This window comes from Urtica dioica, chromosome 5 (assembly GCF_054948205.1).
Source record: "Urtica dioica subsp. dioica isolate 48M chromosome 5, U.dioica_male_clone48M_v1_H2, whole genome shotgun sequence".
NCBI lineage: Eukaryota > Viridiplantae > Streptophyta > Magnoliopsida > Rosales > Urticaceae > Urtica > Urtica dioica.
Genome location: NC_142760.1, coordinates 32,162,822 through 32,177,225, shown reverse-complemented (window position 1 = coordinate 32,177,225; position 14,404 = coordinate 32,162,822). Strand labels below are relative to the sequence as shown.

The window sequence follows — 14,404 nt, the reverse complement described above, 5'->3', positions numbered from 1 at the left end:
CGTGGCGCAACCATAAAGATCGGCGGAGGCTTCGGCCGGAAACGGACCCGCGGGTCTTGTTCACTCGATGGCGGCTATGGCGGTGAACGGACCCACTGGTCATGTTCAAAATGCCGGCGCGGTCCGATGACCTCCCGTAATGATGCCGGCCGAGAAGCCGGGGAAGTTCGATGGCTTGAACTTCAAAAGATGACAACAAGAGATGCTATTCCATTTGACCACCATTGGTATTGTGCGGTTTTTGACCGACGATCCTCCGATTCTCCAAGAGGACAAAACCGATCCGAAATTGAAAATGTCGTTTCTAGCTTGGAATGATTCCGACTACTTGTGGCGGAATTATGTAATGAATTGTCTAGCGGACTCCCTATACAACGTGTATAGTTCCAAGGAGTCTTCTAAAGAGCTTTGGGAATCACTCCGTCGGAAATACAAGGCCGAGGACGCGGGGTCGAAAAAATACATTGTGGGCCGCTTCCTCGAGTTCAAAATGGTGGACAATAAGACGGTCGTGACTCAAGTGCGAGAATTGCAACTTATCTTTCACGAGATTCAAGCCGAGGGAATGACCATTAGCAAGTCTTTCCAAGTTGCTTCCGTCATCGAGAAGCTACATTTGGGTTGGAAGGAATTCAAGAACTACCTTAAGCACAAGCGAAAGGAAATGAGTCTTGAAGGTTTGGTGGTTCACCTTCGCATAGAGGAAGACAACCGTGGCTCCGACAAGAGATTCAAAACCACGTCTGAGAGAGCCAACATTGTCAAGCATGGTGAAGGCTCGAAAGGAAAGAGGCCCGCCACCAAGCTTGGGGCAAAATGAGCTGCCTTCAAGAAGAAGAACCAACAAAATTTTGTTGGGAAATGCTTCAACTGCGACAAAGAAGGTCACCGCGCCGCGGATTGCCGAAAGCCACAAAAGAAGAAGAAGAAGAGTGAGTCCAATTCCGTCGAGATCTAGGGAGATGACCAATTTCTCGTCGTCGTGGTCTCCGAAGTAAACTTTGTGGACTCAAACCCCAAGGAGTGGTGGCTAGACATTGGTGCTACTCGCCATGTTTGCTCCAACAAGAACGTGTTTCGCTTGCTCGACATGCGCCCGACTGGGGAAAAGCTATTCATGGGAAACTTGGCCACCTCCGACGTCATGGGGACGGGCCACGTCTTCCTCAAAATGACCTCGGGGAAAGAAATGAAGCTCACCAACGTTCTCTACGTGCCTGACATTAGGAAGAATCTTATTTCTAGAACTCTTCTTTGTAACCATGGGTTTAAGATGGTTTTTGAGTCTCAAAAGATAGTTCTTAGTAAAAATAGAATGTATGTGGGTAAGGGCTATATCAAAGATAATATGTGGAAGATGAATGTAATCGGCCATTACTGGCAAGAATAATAATGAGAATGCTTCCTCTTATGCTTATATGCTTGAGTCATCTAATTTGTGGCATGGTAGACTTGGTCATGTGAATTATGACACTTTGCGCAAATTAATTAATTTGGATTGTATACCAAAATTTAATATTGACTCTAAACACAAATGTGAAATATGTGTTGAAGCCAAATTAACGAGAACATCCTTTCATAGTGTTTAAAGAAAAAGTGAGTCTCTTGAATTAATCCATACCGATCTATGCGATTTGAAATACATACCTACGATAGGTGGTAACAAATACTTTGTGACCTTCATTGACGATAGTACAAAGTATTGTTATGTGTATTTGCTTAAGAGCAAAGATGAGGCAATTGAGAAATTTACCATGTACAAAGTGGAAGTTGAGAATCAACTTGGTAAAAAGATTAAAACGGTGCGAAGTGATCATGGAGGTAAATATGTGGAACTATTTGGCGCATTTTGTGCACAACATGGTATTTTTCATGAAGTCACTCCACCATACTCTCCTTAATCGAACGGCATAGCTGAACGAAAGAATCGCACTCTCAAAGAAATGATGAATGCGATGTTGATAAACTTGGGGTTACCACAAGAAATGTGGGGGGGAAGCCATCTTGGCCGCGAATTATCTTTTGAATAAGATACCTCGAAAGAAAGAAGATAAATCTCCATCCAAATTATTTAAAAGAACGATGTCTTCCTATAAATATTTGCAAATGTGAGGGCACTACTACAAATTTAGTTTTCTGATGCGCATGACTATCAGGTGCGACTAGTCGCACCTAAAAGTCGCAGCTAAATGACTTTCGGGTGCGACTAGTCGCATCAGATTGTCAACCAGAAGTCCAAAAGATTTCACTAAAATTGTTTTTTCTTTTGAGTATCAGGTGCGACTTTTCGCACCAAATAGTTAAAAAAACTTTCAGGTGCGACAAAGTCGCACCTGATTGTTTAAAATTTTAAGCCGGCCTATTCTCCCCCTCATTTTTTCATTCATTTTTAAAATGGGTGGATTTAAGTGATGTTTATCACTTGGCCGACAATCAGGAAGAAGAAGAAGAAGAAGAGGGTTGAACCGAGAGAGAGAGTGAAAGAGAGTGAGAGAGAGGAAGAAGCTGAGAGAGCGAGAGAGAGAAAGAGAGCGCGCCACCAACGGAGAGGAGAGAAACGCCGGCCAGCAGCTCCTCCACCAAGCCGCGCGCACGCCACCAGCCAAGAGGAGAGAAACGCCGCGTGTCTCAGGAGCTCTGGCGAGCATCTCCGACGAGGGAAAGAGATAGTAGACGGTCTGGGTAGCTCAACTCTTCAAGCAAGGTAGGAATTTTTCTTGGCTGAATTGAAGAACTCGAAAATTAGGGTTCATATTCCAATTTTGGGGGTTTCGAGTTCTATGGTGATTTCTGAGGAATTGAGTGTTGTTGTTTGAGCTTGATAATTAATATTGATAACTTGAACTCGAATTTCTTGTCTTGGTTTGAATTTGGCCGAAAATGGGTTAAGGGTATGAACTTGTTTTGGGGTTCTGATTTTGAGCGTGAATTGATGTGTGTTTACTTGTTTGGAAATGATTGATGAACGTTTGTTTGAGGCTATGATGATTTTGAGGTTTTGGAATTGTTTTGTTTGAGTTTTGTTGTGGTCGTGTGTGACTTTGCCGTGGGTTTGGTTTGGGTTGGTTGTGTGTTTTTGCCGTGGGTTTGGTTCTGAGAATCGAGTATTAATTTTTTCTTAAAAAGATAAAGAGCATCAGATGCGACTTTTCGCACCTGATAATCAAGACTTTCAAGTGCGACTTGTCGCACCTGATAATCAAGACACTTTCAGGTGCGACTTTTTTCACCTGATAATCAAGAGGATTATCAGGTGCGGACTTTCAGGTGCGACTTTGTCGCATCTAAAGTCGCACCTGAAAGTACTTTCAGGTGCGACTTTTACACTTTCAGGTGCGAAAAAATTCGCACATGATGCTATATTTTGTACTAGTGGGGTGCTTAGCCAAGGTTTTGGCTCCCGCACCTAAAAGGATGAAGATCGGTCCGAAGACCGTTGATTGTGTATTCATTGGTTATGCATATCATATCAATGTTTATCGCTTTATTGTGCATGAGTCTAAGAATCCTGATATACACAAAGGTTCTATCATTGAGTCTAAAAAGGGAAATTGCCCTATCTACTACCAAAACAATAATTTTTTCCAATTTCCCACCAAAACCATAATTTGGCCAAAAATGCCACTAACTCATTTGTACAACTACCATTTTACCATCAACTACATTTTTCTTACAATCTCAAACCAACCCACACCAACTCGTTTTAATGAGCATATATTTAAGTCTGAAACATTTTCTCTTCCTCTCTCTATCTCTCTCTTCGTCGCTCTCTCACTCTCTCTCTCTCTCCTGTAAATCTCGTCCAAGGTCGGTCACCCATGAAACCCCCCACTCAAGCATTGAAACCCTCTGCTTCTAAAAACCCACACCCAAGCGTTGAAACCCTCACCCAAGCTATGAAATTGTGGCTCTGAAATCCTCGTCGAGTTCAGCCACCGCACAACGTCCTCGCCCAAGTTCCGACCCCAGATCCTCGCTGAAACTAAAGCTCAAGGTTCGTTGTTTCTTCCTTTTTTAAAAAATTGTGGTTTAAAAAGTTTTATGTCATTTTTATAGATTGTTTAAAGAGATTTAAATGTTCTGTTTGGTATGGGTATGTTCACCAGGTTTTCTGCAATCCTCAACGAAGTTCATTAATTGTTGACTTTAGATGTCAACAATGGACGTCAACTGTTGACATCTGAAGTCAACAAATAATGAACTTTGTTGACATCAATGTCAACAATGGATGAAAATTGTTGACGTCTAAAGTCAACAAATACTCTGCATATGCTTTGTTGTACGTAGTGATGGTGGCTACAAGGCTCTAAAACACTCTTGGCCCTGGGTATTGAAGACACCAGTTCAACACGGTTCAAAGTCGAAACCTACACCAACATGAGACTAAGAGACTGGATCGCGTCTGATCATCAGTGTCGAAAGTGTTATGAAAGAAGTCTTCGGAGACGACTGAGAGACTAAGTTAAACGAAAATGGAGATTTTATGGAAGTCGTGCCCTTGGGGACACGATTGTTTATGCTGAAAAGCTAGAGAGAGGAACTCATCTTCTATAAGAGGATGAGGATTAAGAAGAAATGGCCCTTAACTTGAATGCCTGAAACTTCTTAATATTTATATATAAATTTGTGTATGAGTTTGTATGACTTGAATGCTTGAAACTTCTTAATATTTATATTTGTGTATGAGTTCTTGTATGATTTGAAAGCCTGAAACTGCTTATTATGTCTATTTACACTATGTTTTATATATCTGTAATGTTATGAATTGAATGCCTAAGTGAAGAACTAAATTTAAATTCATCCATTAGATGTCAACAATTGATATCAACTGTTGACATTTGATGTCAATTGTTGACATCTAATGTCAACAGTTGACGACAATTGTTGACATCTAATGTCAACAATTGACGTCAACTGTTGACATCGATAATTGTTGACATCTAATGTCAACAGTTGACGTCAATTGTTAACATCAATGTCAACAATAGACGGGTTTTGTTGACATCAATCGACAAAAAAAAGCAAATGGACATCAATGTCATCATGTTTAACACAACAAAGGAGTACTTAATCTATTACATGAACAAACAAAATGAAGAAGAAGTCATAAATAAGTGCTTAAATATTACTTTAACCAACCAAAATAAAAAGTTTCCTAATCATCATCCATCTCCATGTCCGAATTTGAACCGCGCTGAACTGGTGTCTTCAATACCCAGGGCCAAGAGTGTTTTAGAGCCTTGTAGCCGCCATCACTACGTACAACAGAGCATAGGCAGAGTATTTGTTGACTTTAGACATCAACAATTTCCATCCATTGTTGACATTGATGTCAACAAAGTTCATTATTTGTTGACTTCAGATGTCAACAGTGTCCATTGTTGACATCTAAAGTCAACAATTAATGAACTTCGTTGACGATTTCAGAAAACCTGGTGAACATACCTAGACCAAACAGAACATTTAAATCTCTTTAAATAATCTATAAAAATGACATAAAACTTTTTACACCACAATTTTTTTAAAAAAGGAAGAAACAACGAACCTTGAGCTTTAGTTTCAGCAAGGATCTGGGGTCGGAACTTGGGCGAGGACGTTGTGCGGTGGCTGAACATGGACGAGGATTTCAGAGCCACAATTTCATAGCTTGGGTGAGGGTTTCAATGCTTGTGTATGGGTTTTTAGAAGCAGAGGGTTTCAATGCTTGAGTGGGGGTTTCATGGGTGACCGACCTTGGACGAGATTTACAGGAGAGAGAGAGAGTGAGAGAGCGACGGAGAGAGAGAGGAAGAGAAAATGTTTCAGACTTAAATATTTGCTCATTAAAACGAGTTGGTGTGGGTTGGTTTGAGATTGTAAGAAAAAATGTAGTTAAGGGTAAAATGGTAGTTGTACAAATGAGTTAGTGGCATTTTTGGCCAAATTATAGTTTTGGTGGGAAATTGGAAAAAGTTATTGTTTTGGTAGTAGATAGGGCAATTTTCCGTCTAAAAATGCATCGTTCTTTGAACATGTATTTCCGTATAAGACTAAGGAAGAAGAACCGAGTTCGTCAAATAAATTTTTTTAGAATATTGAGGAAATATCTCAAGAGCTTGATGAGGAATCTGAGGATGAGATAGAATCTGAACAACCTCGAAGAAGTAAACGAGCTAGGATGGAGAAGTCATTTGGATCTGACTTTCTTACCTATATGTTAGAGGCCGAACCTCTAAGTTATAAAGAGGTTGTAAATTCAATCGAGGGTCACTTATGGAAGGAGGCCATAAGAAGTAAAATTGACTCGATAATGCATAATCACACGTGGGAACTAGTTGACCTTCCTCCTGGAAGTAAAACTCTTGGTTTTAAGTGGATCTTCACGAGGAAGATGAAAGTGGATGGCTCAATCGATAAATACAAGGCGAGACTTATAATTAGGGGTTATAGACAAAAAGAAGGTCTTGACTATTTTGATACTTATTCTCCCGTGACGAGAATAACATCTTTGATTATAGCCATTGCCACTTTGCGCAATCTTGAAATCCATCAAATGGATGTGAAAACTGATTTCCTAAATGGTGATCTCGAGGAAGAGATCTACATGGACCAACCCGAGGGTTGTGTTACATATGGACAAGAGAGGAAAGTATGTAAACTAATTAAGTCATTGTATGGACTCAAACAAGCCCCAAAACACTGGCATGAAAAATTTGACAACGTCATGATGTCAAATGGCGTCAAGATCAATGATTGTGACAAGTGTGTCTAGATTAAAACGACCGAATGCGGTTATGTGATTTTGTGTTTATATGTAGATGATATGCTTATTGCTGGAAGTAATTAGAGCATGATTAAATCCGTAAAAGATATATTGAATTCGAGGTTTGACATGAAAGATTTGGGATTATCCGATGTTATCTTGGGGATCAAGAGGATCAAGATTAAAAAAACATCTAATGGACTTGTTTTGAGTCAATCACACTATGTTGATGCATATCATGTATGCTAGAATAATAGGAAGTTTAATGTACTTGATGAATTGTACCAAACCAGACTTAGCTTACTTTGTAAGTAGACTTGCGAGATACACGAGTAATCCAAGTTCTGAACATTGGAAAGCAATCGTGAAAGTATTGAGGTATTTACGATTTATTCGTGATTATGGTCTACATTATATTAGACATCTCGAAGTCATTGAAGGTTTGACTGACACGAGTTGGATATTTGATATACAAGACTCTAAAGCCACAAGTGGATATGTATTCACTTTAGGTGGTGCGGCTGTGTCTTGGAAATCCACAAAACAAACTGTGATAACTAGATCCACGATGGAATCCGAGTTTGTTGCTTTGGATAAGTGTGGCAAAGAAGCTGAATGACTAAGAAACTTCGTAGAGGATATTCCAAGTTGGACAACACTTGTGCCTGCAATATGTATATATTGCGATAACCAATCTGCAATTGGTAGAGCACAAAGTGTTATGTATAATGGTAAGTCTAGACATATTCGTCGACGACACAATACCATTAGACAACTTCTCTCGTCTGGAGTCATAAGTATTGACTATGTAAGATCTAAAGATAATATTACGGATCCGCTAACCAAGGGGTTAAATAAGGACCAAGTAGAGAAGATATCAATAAGAATGGGACTAAAGCCCATGATATAAAAGTTTTAGCAAAGGAAACTCAACCATGATGACTGGAGATCCCAAGAACTTGGTTCAAAGGACAACCTAACTGCTAGGACGAAGTGAGCTCACTATGGGGGGAAACCCCGGTCCTATTCCTATGATAAAACGGTGACACACATAGGAGGCTAAGCATTGTGCTTTTAATGATTCTTTGAAATCGGATCTTTGAGATTCCGAATGAGTAATGCGGGATTACTCTTTGGCGTAAGAATCACCTATGTGAGAGAGAAGTGAGGCCGCTTCGATAGAGAATTAAAGGGGCTTAGTTCTTTAGAAACTCTTACAGAACCAGACGCATGTTCAGGGCCGAAATGAACATAATCATGAGAACTAAAACTTATGGCAGGAAGATATCAGCGAGATATATGCTCATTATTTATATACAAACGACTAATAGTTCAAGGACATCGTGTCTACTGAGTAGTCCGTAAACATGACATACTTCAACGAGAGAAGGTTCAAGGACTTTGTCTACCTGTCCTATACTAGTATTGACCGTAGAACCGATCACCATATTGAGTCGTGTCGAGTCTTTTTGTTGTCGTCATGCTATTTCATCATGTGGGGGATTGTTGGAATATTAGAGAGTTGTTGTGGATAATAACGAGTATTTATCATCTAATGAGTTGCTGACTTTAGACAAAGATTTGAGTGTGTTCAACTCAACGTACTTTGATAATTCCTTCGTATTATTCTTTCTTGCGGAATGAGGTATAATTTTGATTATAAGTTTGCCAAAATCGGAGCTATAATGAATGAGAAATTGATGCTCAAAGTATGCTTAAAGAACACATTTGTTACGTATAAATGAAGTGAAGTTCAAGAGTCCATCATGGGTTGGGTAAGTGTGTTGTGTAGTGTATATATACTATCATATTTCTTAAGTGGATAAGCAAGTAAAAGAGAGGAGAGTGTGGGTGGGTTAAATCTTAACCCATCGCGCGCGCACACACACACGCGCGCCGCCGCCGAGTCGAGCCGGGCCGGTTTCGGGTTTCGGGAATGTCTCGGGCTTGGGCCAATTCTATCTTTTTATTGAAATTTTCACTTCATAAATTTGTTAATTCCACAAATAACTTGTGTTGTTATGGTGGGAATTAACTTTGTACCGTGCATGGATGCATGCATTGATGCTGAGCGGTTTTGAGCTGAGCAAACGTTTGTAACCATGTCATTAGTGTGTGTTAACGTTTGTAACTGTGTCATTAGTGAGTGTTAATGGTGTTTAATTGTCATAATGGCCGGACGGTTTGTGTGAGGCTAGAGGTTGTAACCTCTGACACCTTGGCCTATAAATAAAGGTCTTTACCTCTCATTCGAAACACACCAATACACCCAAATTCTCTCTTCTCCTTCTCTCCTCCGAAATTGCTTTGTTTTATTTTGTAGTCGGTGATTAGTTCTGTTGCAGTGTTTAGTTCGCCGGAGAAGTTCGTTTGGTGTACCGTTCTTCTTGTCTTCCGCCGTTGTATCATGGGAGGTAAATTGCTCGTCGATTCCGACACCCGTGGGAATACAATATTACTTTAAGGAGACCGTCGAACGGTCTTCGGCCTTTGGTTTTCCGTCTTGTTTTTTCATTTACTTCTTCTCGTTCATAATGTTGTTGTGTCGTATTTTATTTTTTCTAATATCAAAGTTGTTGTTTTTCCCGAAAATAAATATTATTTACGTAATATTTCTAACATTTCAAACTTTCTAGATGGTATTATATGTATATATATATATATATATATATGTGGGAAAATATGACTAAAATTATGTATTAAATATGATTTATATTTCAAAAGTGTTATAAATTTAGATAACATAATAGTTTGGACCAAAATATTATTGAATACCAAAAAAATCACTGCAATGCATTGTATTAGTGGAAAGGGCAAAAAAAAAAAAAAAGTCGGGCTATTGCCAAACACAGTGACAAACTACAAAAATTACATTTTCAAGGAAAAATAACTCGATCTAAGATTTTATGATACAAAATAACTCGAGGCATGTAATAAAAAAAAATATTCTTGAAATCAAATCCTAACAACTAATTCCTAACGACTTCTGCCACATGGCATGGTGCTATAGGTTATATTACAACCAAATCTTTTACTAGATGGCAGTGTGGTAATTTTACCACTCGGGATCAGGAGCACCAATTATTTTCAGAAATATAGGCACCAAGACTTTTAAGATCATTAACATAAAGAGAGGAGCGAAGACAAGACAAAAGAAAAGGATGAAAAACACAACGCCTGCCACGCGACGAACAGCATTTAAGACTGTGGAAGCGGAAGATACCTTCAAAGTAGTCAATTTGCTTGACACCTCAGCCACTATTTCTCTTATGAAATTTGCTTCATCCCTATAAAAATCATTGAAAGGATATCAAAGCGGTAACATTAAATTAGTAAGCTATATACTAAATAATGTACTAGCACTACAACTCAAATATACTGCCTAATATAGCACGATACAAATACAATTTACCAAGGATTACATGTGGGAGACTCAAATTTAGGGGTTAAAAAGTGATTTTTAAAGGGACTAATATATAAAGTTTTTAGGTATCAAAAGAAGAAAAAAAAAATCAAATTTAGGTGAAAAAAAAAATGTAAATATAAAAGAAACTTGAGGGAGGGCTTAAGTCCCTATCTAGCGAACCTTACTTGCCTTTGTCCCAGCATTTGGGTGTCCGTAGGAACAACAAAAATTATGTCCCGACGAACTAAAATTATAACTATGATTAAAACTACATGTTTCATACCCATATTTTGTTCCAGTGATATTTATGTATTAAAAACAATTGTTATGTGAACAATACTGAAACAAAATTTCAACACCAATTAAAACAGAATTTCTTGATGTTAAGCCGTTTTTTAGGATAACATTCACGAGCCACGTGTCGCTGTACGAGCTTGAAACATGTCTCGATCTTGGTCACATTTTCGTCGGTCTCGAGTGCATAGTGAAGACTTGGGGCAAACCCGAAAGTAACTATCTCGGGAGGATCCTTGAGATTGTGATGAGTGATCACGTTTCCGTTGGTCTCGGGAGAATAGTGAAGGCTTGGAACGCACTCAAAAGTCGCTATTTTCTAGAGGGTCCTTTGGATTAGAGATGGATTGGTGGCCTTTCGTGGGTCTCAAAACGGCTTTGAACTCCGAGCCGTCAAGACCTTCAAAGCGGCGTTGAGCTCCAAGCCGTCAAGACTTTCAAAACAGCTTTGAACTCGGGGCCGTCAAGACCTTCAAAACGGCTTTTAACTCCGAGCCGTCAAGGCCTTCAAAACGGCTTTGAGCTCCTAGCCGTCATGACCTTCAAAACGGCTTTGAACTCCGAGCCGTCAAATCCTTCAAAACGGCTTTGAACTCCGAGCCATCAAGACCTTCAAAACGGCTTTGAGCTCCTACCCGTTATGACCCTCAAAAATGGCTTTGAGCTCCAAGCCGTCAGGTCTTCAAAACGGCTTTGAGTTTAGAGCCGTCAAAAGCACCAAAACCCCCAAAATTCATGGGCCCCACACGTAAGCCAAACCCAAAAGCCACAACACCTATAAATACCCCTCCAAGTCAAAAGGAAAAGCAACAACACAATTGAGAGACGCCAACTGCTACCAATCTCTCTTCCTCACTCACATTCTCTCCAACTTTCTCCTACTTTCATCTACGCATACCATACCACACAAAAAATAGAGAAATAAACTCTTTCCACTCTCTCTAGTTTACGTATAAGTCATGTTTAGTGCAATGCATATCAAGATATATAATATATCGGTCGTTTTATTATGTTTGTTCTTATCTATTACACAGCTAATATTATGCTGTCATTAATGTTAGATATTAAATTTATTTTCTCTAAGTATTGGGAATACCTATCACCATCAAACAACATACACAACGAAGCCTAACTATTTTCTTCATAATAAACACTTACGACTATATACAGTAAGAAATATCTCCACCTCTAAAATATGCTAGATCAAAATATCCCATAGAAGCACGATTAATTTCTTTTTGTACGTGCATTCAATAAGCTAAAACTACGAGAGATATATAAGAGTCTAAATGGATTTTCCATAGAAAAGAATAACTGAAGGTAAAATATATATCTCAAATCATCGAGTAAATAACAATTATTTTTTAAAATAGTTTTCGAAAGCAAAACAATTTGGTTGCAAAATAAAAAATTTCTTTAGATCTTTAGCAAAAAAAAAAAAAAAAAAAATTATATATATATGTATAAAAGGTTTGGTTTTATAATTCTATTACCTGTAATTTTTTAGATCCAGTCCAGCAAGGCTAGTGACTTCTGTCAAAGCGACCCTCCACGTATTCACTCTCTCCAAATCGTCTTCAAAGTTCTTCTCGTGTTTAATGAACGCCTCTCCGAAACTCCCGGTTTGTTTCCTCACATCTGATGGATCGACGTGATAGAAGACGGGGATCACGATCTGAGCCCTAGTTTTCATGCAATGCATTATATGGACGAGCTCGTCCAAGCACCATGACGAGGAAGCGTAGTTCGGGGAAATAACGACTATCGAACAACTTGAATTTTCAATCGCTTTAAGTAACTGCGTCGATATGTTTCGACCTCTTGCCAATCGATCGTCATCAACGAAAGCTTTCAACCCCTTTTCGGAGAAAGCAGCTCTAAGATGGCCCAAGATGTTTTTTCTCGTGTCCTCACTTCTGAAGCTCAAGAACACGTCATACTTTTCCGATGGACAATCCTCGTCTACTTTGATCAAAGTATAAGATGGATCGGAAGAAGAAAGAGCTATCGATGATAATAACGAGGATGATGGTGATGGTGATGATGATGAAGAAGAAGAAGAAGAAGAAGAAGAAGAAGAAGAAGAAGAAGAAGAATTTGTTTGCGATTCCATTTGTTGCTTTGAATTTTCTTGATCTTTTTCTTTCTTTTTGCTCAAGTTGAATTTTCTTGATCTATCAAGCCAATTTAAGGGTCACTTGAGGGACAATTTAATAATTTCTTATAAAGGCAAACTTTGACGTTTCGTCGCTGGTGAATCACTTTCGTGAAGGCTTCGTCAGCATAAACAAGACCGCGTAAAATAAAAGCACAGTATCTTTTTCTTGACTATATTGTCTAGATTAGTTAGCTTCGCCTTAATTAGATTTCTTTCCCATAGAAGACCAAAGACAGTAGGGGTTTTTTTTTATATATAAATAAAACAGCAAACCAGACCATTTCCATTAACTCAAAACATAGTAAAGACTTTGAGGACAGCCCGTTGCCACACAGTTGAACACGCTCCCCCCACCAACCCTAATTACAGCGACTAATATAAGCAAATTTAGCGTGACAAAGTGTGGGTTCATGACTATCTCTAAAAATATAAAAAAATAAAAAATAAAAAAACTTGAATGCTTTCCGAATCCTCGCAGACTGAGATAATGTCACTGACGATCATATCCAATACGTACAAGGCATAGCTTCCCCACCTGAGACCAAACCACCCTTCTTTGACTAGGGACAGAGCCGGTTAAGGCCCAGCAGGGACTTAAACTTCAATTTTATTTTTTTACATTTTTATCCTATTATATAATTTTTTCTCTTAATTTTACCCCAAAAAATTTATCACGACCCGCTACAACGAGTCGCGACGGCTACGGACTCAAAACCATTAACGAAAAACTAAAAATAATTGAACTTTTAGACATGACATATACACATATAGTACTTTAATTTCAAAATACGTGAGACGTCTCGTTTTGTTTCAAACTAGTTGAAAATATTTACATACATACTTTCTGATCTAGAAACAGTTTCTAAAAAGGTCTCCCATAGTTTGGCCCGCATGTGCAATCGTCATTTCCACACACTCACCGCTTCTCTCGGCTATGCACCGGACGCTTACGTGCAATACAATATAACTTATGAGCGATGGCTCAATAAATAGATAATTTGTATAAGCTATAAAACAAAGCATGTGCACAATAATACTTCTCAATCACAAGACACTTCCTCAACACTAGTACAAAATATAGCATCAGGTGCGACTTTTTTCGCACCTGAAAGTGCAAAAGTCGCACCTGAAAGTACTTTCAGGTGCGACTTTAGATGCGACAAAATCGCACCCGAAAGTCCGCACCTGATAATCCTCTTGATTATCAGGTGCGACAAGTCGCACCTGAAAGTCTTATACTATCAGGTGCGACTAGTCGCACCTGAAAGTCTTGACTATCAGGTGCGACTAATCGCACCTGATGCTCTTTATCTTTTTAAAATAAAATTAATATGCTGATTATATATTACAATATATAATCAGCATATTAAAACTAAAATTTGAAGAACCATATCGGGTTCCATATAGGGAGTTATTCTATGATTTAAAAACTAAAATTTAAAAGTTATATTACATAAATATGAATAATACAAATGTTCATATTTATTAGATTTAAAGATTTTAACTATTAAATTATCCAATAAATTACTTACAAAAAAAAGGAAAAAAAATATTCATTCATTTTTCAGGGAAATTTGAACTTAAACTAATCATACAAATAACCTAAACTTAATTTTAACATAAACTAATCACATTAATATTCATACAAATAACCTAAACTTAATTTTAACCTAGCTAACTAACTAATATATGATTATATATAAAAAAAAAAAAAAAAATAAAAAATAAAAAACTAATATATACACTAACCTAGGACGGCCGGCCGGGGACTCAGGGACAGCGGCTCGGTGGCTGGGACTCGGAG

The 14,404-nt window shown here is 38.4% G+C and overlaps 2 protein-coding genes across 2 annotated transcripts; one reads left to right on the top strand and one right to left on the bottom strand.

The window, feature by feature from the left end:
• Positions 1–202: 202 nt before the first annotated feature.
• Positions 203–820, top strand: LOC149397928 (uncharacterized). The gene has a single exon (XM_089614391.1). It carries the CDS (start codon positions 203–205, stop codon positions 818–820), a length of 618 nt encoding a protein of 205 aa, XP_089470517.1.
• An 8,740-nt stretch (positions 821–9,560) lies between these two features.
• On the bottom strand, positions 9,561–12,631 carry LOC149397927 (toll/interleukin-1 receptor-like protein). The gene is made up of 2 exons (XM_089613971.1): positions 11,936–12,631; positions 9,561–10,029 (listed from the first exon to the last, which is right to left on the bottom strand). Exons 1-2 carry the CDS (start codon positions 12,553–12,555, stop codon positions 9,798–9,800), a joined length of 852 nt encoding a protein of 283 aa, XP_089470097.1. The 5' UTR covers positions 12,556–12,631; the 3' UTR covers positions 9,561–9,797.
• Between the last annotated feature and the right edge of the window lie 1,773 nt (positions 12,632–14,404).

Coding starts and splice junctions, on each gene's coding strand:
- LOC149397927 (XM_089613971.1), bottom strand. CDS start 12,555: ATGGAATCGCAAACAAATTCTTCTTCTTCTTCTTCTTCTTCTTCTTCT. Junction 10,030..11,935: donor CTGGATCTAAAAAATTACAG/GTAATAGAATTA, acceptor TGATTTTTATAG/GGATGAAGCAAATTTCATAA.
- LOC149397928 (XM_089614391.1), top strand. CDS start 203: ATGCTATTCCATTTGACCACCATTGGTATTGTGCGGTTTTTGACCGAC.